Genomic DNA, 13,387 nt, shown 5'->3' with positions numbered 1-13,387 from the left:
AGTATAGATTTGAGTGCCATATATGTCCATTTATCATGACAGATTGGACAAAATTATCCTGTGATTTATTCTTCAAGACAAACGGTATTTCCATGTAAATTTGAAGTTAGGGGTGACGCTATAGGTACTCCAGGTGGTTCATATGAGCTTGTTGACTTGAAAAAAAAAAAAAAACCTTGTATATAAAAATAATATTTTTTTTACAATTTTAATTTACTGCTAAAAATATTTTTGTACACTTTGATCATATATCAGTCTAGCCCACACCAAACAATAATGCAAATCTCTCTCTCTAAGAGTAAAGAGTAAATGTTTGTGAGTAAGTTATGAGCGTCTCTTTCTCAATTATAAATTTATAATACATACGTGTGTGCATGTGTTTCATCTGCGTGTTATTATTATTATTATTATTATTATTTCATATGTGTGTTTTTTTAATCTAATTTTCTTAATGACTCACTAAAAAAAAAAATTCTTGTAGTCGCCATTGTTTGCAATGTTTTTGTGTGAATCCCTTCTTGGTGTTGATAATTTGTTCGAATAAATTTCATTCTCAATATTGCTTGTGATTATTTAATTAATTGGTGTTAATAAGGTACTATCGCATAAACTTTACATAGTGATCATGTATCAACATTTAAACATAAAGTTAAAAAAATCATAAATATTCTGGATATTTTTTACACTTCAATATATATTATTAATTTGACCTTAATGACATTAATCTACAGTCTACAGACTCTACATTTCAATATATAATTATTATTTTTAATGAAATTGAGGATAATTTCAGTATTCTCCTAATAATTAGTGTTGCCCTAAAACTAATATACATGATCCATCCAGACACGTGAAAAGTGTGGGTGTAGTATATGCTTTCCAGGAAGGAGCTATACCATCACGTTTTACATGTCAAGAAAAAAGTCTAGTAGTCTACAATCGCATAATGGCTTGTTTTGGGCCTTTTGGCACAAAAAGTACTGTAAAACGAGTGGAGCAAAATTAAGGTCAGCAATAGAACTTTCAAGTTTGAAGTGGTCCGATGACAGTGAGTCCCCTTGGTGAATTTATATTTGTCGGTTGCCAATTGATTCAACAGTTTATTCCTTTCCAACGTTAGACTTTGTACGAGGAATATTCTGGATATTTTTGCCTGCCAGTTCCCCACGAAAACCTTTGTTAAACATGAATTTCATGTTCCTTTGGAAGAAAGGAGAGAAAGAGACATTAAAAAAAAAAAAAAAAGCACGTGGGTTAAACCGGATTTCTTTGTGGTTGAGCTTAATATTTACAGCCAAATTTGTGTGGTGCCAAATCTTTCTACTAGTATTTGACGTGTGAAAGAAGTTGCTGCACGTAGTATCTATCCTATATCCTAAACAAAAATAAAAATCTCTGTTAGGTGCAATTGGTGTTGGAAGTAGCAGCACCACAAAACCTTTATATTTCAAAATTGTTCGATATTGAAAAAAAAAAAAAAAAAAAAAACAAAAAAAGCCCTGATGTATATAAAGGAAAATTCCTCTTTTCTATTGTAAGGTACAATATAAATATATAAAAAACATGCGGTTAGGAGCTGGTGTAAAAAGTCAAATTTACGCCACCAATCAATAAACGTTGCGTTAGACCTTTAATAAGAAACCAAAACATTTTATCACAATACTTATTAATTCCTCATTATTAATTCCTCAAATGTAATTTATGTTTTTAATTCCTCACATGTAATTTGTCATGTTCAACTTGGATTCCACGTTCTCTACCTCTTCATCTCTTGCCTATTTTGATGAAATAAATATTAGAAAGTGGTTGAAGGCGCTTTAAGTGGTTTTCTTCGAGGGAAATCGGACCTTTTTTAGAATTTAATTAATTAAAATAAACTGATCAGCCTTTCCATTTCATACTTTTGAATATAAATACACATTACAAGATAATGATAAACTTACTGCCAACCTATATCGGATAGCTATCATAGCTCATCCTTTATTTGAAACCCTTGCTACGATAATGCTTAGCTTATTAGAACTTGAAATCAAACTAATCTAAACAATACCAATATAAACCACAGATCCTAAACAATTAAAACCAAACCAATCTAAACAAGAAGTGATATCAGGAAACGTCATCTATATCTCTTTAGCAACGTGGCTGGCTACGGAAATCTTCTTTTCAACGTGGCCAGGCAAGTCTTCATCCTTAGCAACGTGGCCATGCAAGTCTGAATCCTAAGCAACGTGGTTATCTAAGGATGCTTGTAACATAATTTATGTTTTTGGTCCCACCGATGTGGCATACTTTTGTTTGATGAAAGAGCTTTTGCTTTCACTGCTTTTTTTTCTCTCTGCTGAATAGCTTTTACTTTCGATTGTAATACAAGAAAACCAATGGATGGATATAAATATAAGAAGACCCTCGTCCACTTTCACTTCATATATTTTCTGTTTCTTTTACTTATTCCTTTTGCACCCACAAAAAATGTCTATGCCACCTTCTTCCCCTCTAGTATTCTCAGTGAGACATTGCGAGCCGGAGTTAATTGTGCCTGCAGAACCAACACCTTATGAGTTAAAGCAACTATCAGACATAGATGACCAAGAAGGCCTTCGTTTTCAGATTCCATTTATAATGTTTTACTCAGACAGTAATCCATTGATGGTTCAGAAAGACCCCATGAAAGTCATCAAAGCAGCTCTAGCTAAAGCACTAGTGTATTATTACCCTTTTGCAGGTAGGCTTAGGGAAGGACGTAACTGGAAACTTATGGTGGATTGCACCGGAGAAGGAATCTTGTTCGTTGAAGCTGATGCGGACATCACACTGGAGCAGCTTGGTGACACAATACAACCACCATGCCCATATATTGATGAGTTTCTACGAGATGTTCCTGGCTCTAATGGTATACTTGGATGGCCTTTGCTACTCATTCAGGTATACATATGTTAAAGTCGTCGCTAAATTCCCTCCACTCCAAGTTATAAATTAATACCATAGATTCTGAATTCGAAGGTTAATTTTAATGTAGTGGGCTGGTGAAACCATTATTAGGGCCTAAATCAAAGTAATTAATACAGTACTCAATGTCATTTCAGTTTAATCTAAAGAACTACCTTATTTGGTTCACATCTCACCCATAACTCATAATTATGGGTGACAAAATTAGACACAACCCGCAAACTCAACACGACAAGATGCGAAATTACCAAGTTATGGTTTAACGCTTAAAGGGTTCGTGTCATATTCGGGTTAACACGATTAACCTGTTTAATAAACAAGTTGAGTTAGTGTTAAACACATAGAACCCATTTGACCTGTCTGACCCGTTTAATTAAATGACATTTTACCAATATACCCTTAAAACTCTAGGTATATAAACTTATTAGTTGTAGTTTATTTTGTTTAACATATTGTGATTGATTATTTGTGATACTGGGATACACTTTAGTTTTGAATGATTATTTGTAATGTAGTTACTCGTTAGTTTTGAATTTTATATTAAAAATATTTATTTGTTTGTTTTTTCATAATTTTTTTTTTTTTTTTTTCATTTTGATAAAATCTGATAAACAGGTTGTCACGACTAATCCGTTTAATAAATGGGTCATGTTAGGGTTGAGAAATCTTGATCCGTTTAATAAACATGTTGGATTAATATTGAACTATATAGTTGAATACTCATGAGTTGACATGACACGAACCCGACACGCGAACACGAATTGCCACCCCTACTCATAATTCACATCTCAATTTTTATAACTCACGATTCATAAACTCATTCTCATAACTCATAATTCCTGAACTCATCTCCAATTTTTGTTTGGCACTTGATATTTCCTTTGTTTTTGGTTTGTAAAAAACAAAGTATAACTCAGTTGGTGGGACCCTAGGTATAGTACCCTTTTCTTGAGCAATAAAAACCATCCGACTTGATGAGACAATTCATCACATGTGGGTCCCATTTTTTGTGTGTTATTACTATTTTGCCTCTTAACTCAATTTTCTAAAATCTGAAAACTCATAAAACTTGATTTAATATCTCATCACTCATTCTCACTTTTTTGAGTTTTGAGTGGTGAAAATTTAGAATAAAATTTAAGGCGAACAAGAAAATCACTGGTGGAGTCCACAAATTTTGAGTAATGAGTGATGAAAATGCCTAAACCAAACACCCCCTAAATTTTTCGTTTCTAGTTAATACTAGTGCGTTCCATTTTGGGTTTACCGCAATTTACATATAATTTAAAATCTAAATATCCTGTAAGCCCAAATTTTTACCTAATTATATTAACCTAATATATTAATATGTTTAAATAACATGTTTTATGACATTTGTTTTAATTTGTTAACAATTTTTAATCATTTGTTCCGACCGAAATTCCCCAAAATTCCTTGATATAGCCGTATATTTTATCATGTATGCTTCAAAGGGGCTGGTGTACTGGTATCAGTTTAATAGTTCATAGGGTACATACTGTCAGTACAACCAATACCAATATGGTGTTGATTACTTTGCATCAAATTCGAACTAATTAATATTCCTTGAATATCATTAGTTAGTTCCTCTCCATTTCTCATAAAATCGATAGTTTTTTTTTTTTTTTTTTTTAGAATCAAAAGAGATAGTTTATTTCACAGGTAACATTTTATTTTTTAAATTACATATTTTCAGGCACTGAATACACCACACATAATAATTAAGAATAAAGACTAGTGCGGACTCTATTTGGAGAACTTATTAATCATTTATACACTTTTGAAGTATTTTAAAACATATTTATTTTGAAAAGTTAATAGACACAACTTTAATAACTTTTCAAATCATATTATCTACTATATATTAATAAAAATCCTCATCTTTTTATTTTCTTTATATAACTCACAGCTTTTAAAGATAAAATTAACTATTCGGGGATTGTGCCATACACGAAAAAGTTCAATATAATATGATTTTTTTATATTGTTTATTTTTTATATTTTAATATAAAATTTTATAATCATGTTAGTTATTAATAGAAATTTATTATGATTTTTTTTTTGTAAATATGTTTTATAACATTATGCACTTATAATATGTGTCATATATGGAATTATATAATCTCTTATTTATAGAAAATATGATATACAAAGATTCTAATGGAGGGTTTAAATATAGAATAAAGTTTAATTTTAAATTAAAAATAAATATTAGAATAATGACATATAAAATTGTGAGATCTAAAAGCTTATGTGACAATTATGAGTTCAACCAAAAGTCAAATATTTGAGACATTTATTATGCTTGTATTTGTACAGTCACAAACTATTTTACGACATTTTTATATAATGTCGAAGTGGCTAACCTCTTATTAGTTTTTATCTAAACCCATTATTAATATCATTTTTTTTATTTACCAATAATCACTCACCACATCAGCAATTTGTAAAAAGATTTGTAAAATATTTTGTATATGAAATTATATAGTCTACAATTTAAAGAAAATATGATATATTCAAGATTCTAATAGAGAGTTTAAATATAGAATATATGAAATTTAAGTTTAAATTAAAAATAAATATTAAAATAATGATGTGTAAAATTATAATGCCTACAAGTTTATGTAGCACAATTTTATGGATTAAATCAAAAGTCAAATGTCTTTGACTTTTTTGGACATATTTTACTCTTGTTATAATTTTTGTTGTTGTTGTAAACTTGTTATTGTTGTGAGTGGTTTTTATTTGGGAAAAAAAAAAAAAAAAAAACTTACCTTTAAGTGCATCGGCATTTTCATTTCCTATTAATTAATGATATTAAAAGTCATGTAGTTCAATTGGCATTTCCGTGAAGTTAAAAATATAATAGATTTAACCACACAAGTCTTATAAATGAAGGATCATCAATCATTAAAAAAAAAAAAAAAATTCAAACATTCATTTAGGGTCTATTCGGGATTCGCTTATTTTGCTAAAATTGAAAACTTTTTTGCTAAAAATACTGTAGATAAAGGTAAAAGTTAGCTGAAATAGTACAGCAGGATCCATGAATAGTACCAAAAAGTACAGTAGGGTTCATAAATAGTAAAAAAAAAAAGTTTAATAGTAAAATAAACTGACTTTTTAATCTGGAGTCAAACATACACTTAATATGTTTTTTTTTTTTTTTTGAAGAGTGAATAGCCTTTCATTCAAGTAACGTCAAGAAGTCATTACACACAGCTTCCCTGGCAGGTTGAGGACAGTCCTCAATCCATACCAATTCATCAGAGACATTCCTAGCAAAGCGGGCTAAACAATGGGCAGCAGTATTTGCACTGCGCTTTACACAGCTGACTGAACACCATCTCAGGCCCCTCACCAGCCAGTGAATGTCTTCAATTACCGTACCTAGTCTGGAAGTGTCCATACAGTTCGATGCAATGGCTCTCATAACATTCACATTGTCCCCTTCAATTACCAAATCCGTGAAACCTGCATCTATGGAGAATTCAAGAGCTTTTCGGCAAGCAACTATCTCAGCTTCCTCACTATCTTGAACAAAAGGTCCCATAGCAGACAAGGCAGCCATGACTTCTCCGCTTTCATTTCGAATAATTGCTCCCACTCCTAACCGCCCTATGTCTGTGTAAATTGCCGCATCGAAATTCAGCTTGTACTTAGTTGATGGAGGTGGTTGCCAACCCGTTATCTGCTGCTGTACATTCGGCACCAGTTGCAATTGTTCCTGTGCTTGGTGATACTCTGCCAGAAAATCCTCTGCCCTTCTAAGAACTTGCCGAGGGTCTTTCAATTTCCCCCCATGTATCACTGAATTCCATTGGTTCCAGATAAACCAGGCCAGAACTAAGAATAATTCAAACTCTTCTGTGGACAACCTCTTCAGTAAATCAGCAAAGAGTTGCAAAACATCACCTTGGCCATGAGTACATTTTTGTAGTTTGACTAAACTTCCAGCCCATACACCTTGCGCTACACCACACTCCCAAAGCACATGAATTCCATTCTCTGGAGCTCTTTTGCACAACTCACAGTACGTATTCTCAATAATCTTCCTTTGGGCTAAATTGACACGGGTTGGCAGAATGTTTTGACAAGCCCTCCACCCAAAAATTTTAATCTTGCATGGGACATTCAGTTTCCACAACTTCATCCACACCTCCACTCCAGCTGAACCCGATGAGCATTCAGTCCATTCATCCACCTTAAGAATTTGTGTTGCTACATGGTATCCGGATTTTACAGAATATTTCCCATATCTATTATAAATCCATATGAGTTGGTCCGCTGCACACTGGTGACTCAAGGGCATTCTACAAATTGCCTCAGCATCCTCTTCATGAAATTTATTCCAAATCAGCTCTCTATCCCAACACCTCAGATACGGATCAATCAAATCTGAGACTCTCCACTCCCATTCCTGCACTTCGGGGGGGTGAAGAACCTTGCACGTAGGGTGGTTCATAATCCATTTGTCGTTCATGACACTAATTGAAGCTCCATTTCCAACACGCCAACAACTTCCTTGCTTCAGAATAGGCATAGCAGCCATTAAGCTCTTCCACACATATGAGCTATTTGTGGAATCACCTGCCTCCAACAGATTACACCTAGGGAAATATCTATATTTAAAACATTGATAAATGAGAGACTCCGGATTTTGCACCATACGCCAAAGTTGTTTTGCAAGCATAGCGAGATTGAAGGCCCTTAAATCACGGAAACCCATTCCTCCCTTCCTTTTTGATTGAGAGAGCCTCCCCCAACTCTTCCAATGTATCTTCCTCTCATTTTCAGTTTGTCCCCACCAAAACCTTGCACACATCGAGTTTAGCTCATCACAGAGTTTTATTGGTAATAAAAACACCCCCATAGTGTAAGTGGGGATCGATTGGGCCACAGCCTTGATTAGTAATTCCTTCCCAGCTCTAGAGAGGATCTTACCCTTCCAACCTTGCAGTTTCTTCCAAACTTTATCCTTTAGGTAAGCAAAGGCATGGTACTTCGCTCGGCCTATCAATGTGGGCAGTCCCAAGTAAGTCTCAAAACGCTCCACCTCCTTCACCCCTAGAGTATCCTTAACCCAAGCTTTTTGTGTATTTGGAGTATTGCTACTGAACAATACCGAAGATTTTTCCATATTTATGCATTGGCCAGAAGCTCTTCCATATGTCTGAATGATACCAATTACTTCATTAACCTCCCTTTGAGTAGCTTGGCAGAAAAGAAGAGAGTCATCTGCAAAGAGCAAATGGGAAATCCTTGGTGCTCTCCTACAAATAGAGACACCATGAATACGCTCCTCTAGCTCTGCCCTTGCTAATAAAGCAGTAAAGCCCTCTGCACACAGGAGAAACAAATAAGGCGAGAGGGGGTCTCCTTGACGGAGCCCTCTAGATGGGGATATATGGCCAAAAGGTTTACCATTAATGAGAACAGAAAAATTTGGAGTTGTAATGCATGTCATCACCCAATTTATCCATAACATAGGAAAACCCAGTTTAGTCATAATACCTCGTAGAAAGTCCCACTCTACCCGATCATAAGCTTTGCTAATATCAAGCTTGAGAGCAAGAGATCCCTTCTTTCCTTTCTTTCTTCCATGCATTGTGTGCAAGGTCTCATATGCCACCATCACATTATCAGTGATAAGGCGACCCGGAACAAATGCGCTCTGTGTAGGAGAAATAATCTGAGGAAGGACCTGCTTCAATCTGTTGGCTAACACCTTTGAAATAATTTTATATATGACATTGCATAAGCTAATGGGCCGGAAATCTGACATTTTTTCAGGTGACTGTACTTTGGGAATAAGCACAATATTTGTGTAATTTATTTCAGACACCATATTACCAGAATTTAAAAAATCAAGGACAGCAGATATCACATTATCACCAACAATATGCCAGAATTTTTGGTAGAAAAGAGCATTCATACCATCGGGTCCGGGCGCCTTAGTTGGTCCCATTTGGAACAAAGCTGTCTTTATCTCCTCAGCACTGACCTCCCTAGACAATATAAGTCTCATCTCCTCTGTAACCTTCTGTGGGACTGCTTGCAGACATTCTTCTATTTGGCTACATTCACTAGCACTAAACAAATTCCCAAAATAATTGATTGCCACCCTTGCTATATCCTCCTGTGCTTCAACCCAATTGTTCTCCTCATCTCTAATTCCATGTATAAAGTTTCTCCGTTGCCTTTGTGAGGCCTTTGAGTGGAAAAACTTTGTGTTTTTGTCCCCATGTTTTAACCAAAGTACCCGGGATCGTTGAGCCCAATAAATTTCTTGCTGCCTTAGTAAGTTGTCTAATTTTTTGCTCACCTCCAAAAATTCAGCCCTGTTCTCCATTGTACACTCCTCTGCTTGTAACACTTCAACCCGAGTTTGGAGTTGTTTAATTTCCTTAGCGTCGGGGTGTGTTCTAGATGACCCCCAAGCTTGTAATTCATCTCCGCATGTTTTAATCTTCTGCCTTATTGCTTTTAAATCTGAGCTACTCTCCAAGCTTTGCTCCCATACTTCCTTAATTACCTCTTCGCATTCTTCCCAAAGGAGCCATGATTCTTCAAATTTGAAACCACGCCAGCCTCTATTCCGAGCTTGTTGCTTGTGGGACCTTGTTTGTAATATTATTGGAGCATGGTCAGAGGCATGGGATGCTAGATGAGTCACCGTAGTCAATGGGAACTTTCTTCTCCAACTTCCTGTGGCCACAGCTCGGTCAAGTCGCTCCCTAGTATTTGCTTCTCCAGGTCTTTTGTTATTCCAAGTGAATTGATACCCATGGTATCCCAAATCTTCTAGTTCATTTAACTCCAGTGCTTCTCTAAAATCATCTATGAGTCTTGCTTGTGCCGGTCGTCTGCTTAATTTTTCAGAAGAGCTCAGAATAGCATTAAAGTCACCTATACACATCCACGGCCCATTCACAAAGGACCTGAGATGATTAAGTAAAGCCCATGACTTAAATCTTTGATCAGTTTCTGGCCAGCCATAAAAGCACGTTAAGAACCATACAAAACCATCCTCTTCAACCACCTTAACCAACACATGATGCATGGTGTAGTTTATTAATTCCAGTTGCACTCCATTCTTCCAAAGTAAGGCCAGTCCACCTCCTGTGTTTGGTTGTTTAACAATAATCTTGTTAGGAAAAGCTAAGTCTCCACACCACTCCTCAAATCCTTCCTTGTCAAGTCTGGTCTCCATTAAGAAGCAGACGTTGGGATCTTGATTCCTCACGATATTCCGGAGGCTTCGAACTGTCCAAGGGTTCCCAAGCCCTTGGCAGTTCCAGCTTAAAAGTCTCATTGCTCCCGGCAAGGGTGTGTCTCCACCCTCGCCGATTTTTCAGAAGAAAAAATTTGCTTCCCATCCACCTTTTGCTGCTTCAAACCAGGCGCATCCCAGACATCGTGTTTATCTTCCTCTGTGCAATGCATGGTCTTACGCTTCCCCAGCTTCTCTTTAAAATTATGTCCTTCACTTGCAACCGGCCCAACTTCCATACGCACTAACCGGGTCCATTTTGGTTTGGGCCTACTACTAAGCCCATCAACTCCACTATCAATTATTCCATCACTTTTCACTTTGTCTGAGTCAGCAATTCCCTTCAAGTTTGAAACCTGTCCCACTATTCCCGTATCTGCCATAACTTCACTTTCCAAACCGATAACCTCATTACCAACCGTTTCGGAATTGCTCTGCTGAATATCCGGAACAGACCCTTGATTCACGCTATTTCCTTTTTCAGTTACATGGTCTCCGTTAGGGTTTTGGTTGTGATCTTCCTCCGCCGCCGCTTCATCCACCTTATACGACGGATCTCCATCAGCTTCCGCATGTTGCTCCAGTCCAGCGCTGCTTTCATCCGAATCAACTGGAGTAGTTTTTCGTTGTGGTGACCTATGGCGGCCACCGGTTGCTTTCATCCATTCCCCATACTGGAATTGCACCGGACCTTCTTTCTTCCCTGCTGCAAAATAACCAGCACAATGTTTTGTGTCATGGCCGAGAAAACCACAGTAATGGCAGAACACCGGGAGCCGTTCATACTTGAAAGTAACCCACACTCTTTCACCCTCCGACCCAGCTAGATAACTCCCTCTCCTCAATGGTTTCGATATTGGCAATGCTACCCTAACCCGCATGAAATAGTTTTGAATGTCCTGTTTTCGCCTTTTCTCAACTTCTTCCAGAATTCCCAGTTTACCACCCACTACCGCTGCAACTTGTGGGGACGACATATCAAACGGCGCCCCCAAAATCTGAACCCATAGGGATGCATGCTCAAATTTTACATTACTGGCACTCATCCCCTTCTGCCACCTTTTCAACATGAGCAACTGGTTATCAAACGTCCATGGCCCTCCCTTAAGGATTCATTCCATATCAAATTCAGTTTGGAATTTGAATTGGAAAAGGTTTGATCCCACATCCACTATCTGCAGTCCCTTGTCTATCCCCCACGCTCTCCGAATAGTGTTTTTTGCCGCTCTCTTATTGAATGGCTTGCACGTTAGGAACTTCCCAACTAGACTCAGAGTGCAACTCTCTATCTCTGCCACTCGTTCTTCATCAGGGATTGCAATGACATCTTCTTCATCCACTGTTAATCGCATATTCTCCAACCCCTCAATAACATCCTCAGCCATGATAGTAGCCGTAGTCTGCTGTAAGTGAACCAGCCGGAAAGTAAGCAAAAAAAGAAAGAAAGCAATACCCTTAGTTAAACTAAGGGAGGGAGGTTCTCGCACTTAACGAGGGAGAGAGCTCCTACCAGAGGAGAAAAGATTAGCAAATTTGTTTTTTAAGCAATACCAATCATATTTTTGTTACATTTAATTTATCTGTAAAGTTTTTGCGGTAAAATTTGAAATAGCTAACATTTATTTAATATGTTGTTTATGGGGGCACCTTTTTTGGATTTGTCCTCTTCTTGGTAGCCTAAACTGTCATCTAACGAATTGCAGGTGACCCGTTTGACATGCGGAGGATTCATCTTTGCGGTACGACTAAACCACACTATCAGTGATTCACTTGGGTTGGTGCAATTCCTCAACACTGCTGCAGAGATGGCAAGCGGTTCACGTGTACCATTGAAACAACCTGTATGGCAAAGACATATCTTAAACGCACGAGACCCACCAAGAATTACTTGTATACATCACGAGTACGAGATGGTGAATAACAACAAATGCACAACAATAACAGAGAACAACGACATGGTCCATTGGTCTTTCTTTTTTGGTCCAAAAGAGATGAGATCGATACGGAAGCATCTTCCGCCACAACTTCAGACATGCTCTACCTTTGAGATACTCACTGCTTTTTTATGGAAATGCCGCACGATCGCGCTTGAGTTTGATCCAAATGATGTTGTTCGTTTATCATGCTTTATCAATTTGCGTGGTAAGCAACGCATGAAATTGCAAGTGCCTAATGGATATTATGGGAATGCATTTGCATTCCCGACTGTACTTTCCAAGGCTGAATTACTATGTAAAAATCCATTAGGATATGCACTAGAGTTGGTCAAAAAGACAAAGGCAGAAATGAGCGAAGAGTACTTAAGGTCAGTGGCAGATCTTGTGGTGATCAAAGGACGTCCTCCTTATATAACAACTGGGAACTTTCTTGTTGCTGATATAACACAAGTTGGGTTTTCAGGGATCGATTTCGGGTGGGGGAAGCCAGTTTATGGGGGTCCTAGCGGGGCCATACCATTTGCTAGCTTCTATGCAAGGTTCAAAGACAACAAAGGGGAAGATGGAGTTGTAGTACCAATATGGTTGCCTCTGCCTGCTATGGAAAGGTTTCAACTAGAGTTGCTAAAGGTAACTCAGGAACCAGTTGATCAATCTTATGGCATAATGCCAACAAAAATTATGTCCACACTCTAGAGCAGTTGGAGAAAGTCCAGTGAATTATGTTAGGTTTTAAATTGTCTCCTATGTTATAATAAAATGTAGTAAAAGTTGTAATTTAATCAAATTTGAGTTGTATTAATAGAGTGGTGTTAGGGTTGAATACTCAAGTTTGATAAGGTTTTAATTTTCTCAAAGATGATGAATAATATTTTGCTCATTGGGGCCGGCTCTTAGTCATGGCCATTTAAGCCATTACGGAATGCCTCCTATTAGAAAAAAATGCTCCCAAAATTTTAATTTAATAATTAATTATATTAAAAAAAATTTAAATAAAATTATAGATGATTTGTTTCATGTTTGTTCTCTTCCCCCCCCCCCCCCCCCCCCCCCAACAAGGCCACAAAATTGTAGGTAAATAGAAATCCATCATTGATGATCAATTTTTCATTAGGACAAAGTTTCAATTTTGAGAAAAAGTCCCCCACACAATATATTGTCAACTAGTCATTCAATTTTCTATATGACCATACACCAAACAATTTATCTC

At 36.7% G+C, this 13,387-nt stretch overlaps 1 protein-coding gene across 1 annotated transcript; it reads left to right on the top strand.

Moving 5' to 3' along the window:
- Positions 1-2,427: 2,427 nt before the first annotated feature.
- LOC115970909 (methanol O-anthraniloyltransferase-like) lies at positions 2,428-13,120 on the top strand. The gene is made up of 2 exons (XM_031090531.1): positions 2,428-2,925; positions 11,944-13,120. The coding sequence occupies exons 1-2, from the start codon at positions 2,473-2,475 to the stop codon at positions 12,871-12,873; spliced, it is 1,383 nt and encodes a 460-aa protein (XP_030946391.1). The 5' UTR covers positions 2,428-2,472; the 3' UTR covers positions 12,874-13,120.
- Positions 13,121-13,387: the final 267 nt, after the last annotated feature.

The sequence above is a fragment of the Quercus lobata genome, chromosome 12 (assembly GCF_001633185.2).
Source record: "Quercus lobata isolate SW786 chromosome 12, ValleyOak3.0 Primary Assembly, whole genome shotgun sequence".
Lineage (NCBI taxonomy): Eukaryota > Viridiplantae > Streptophyta > Magnoliopsida > Fagales > Fagaceae > Quercus > Quercus lobata.
Note: the sequence above shows the minus strand (reverse complement) of the source record. Positions and strands in the feature narration are given on the sequence as shown.

Coding starts and splice junctions, on each gene's coding strand:
- LOC115970909 (XM_031090531.1), top strand. CDS start 2,473: ATGTCTATGCCACCTTCTTCCCCTCTAGTATTCTCAGTGAGACATTGC. Junction 2,926..11,943: donor GGCCTTTGCTACTCATTCAG/GTATACATATGT, acceptor AACGAATTGCAG/GTGACCCGTTTGACATGCGG.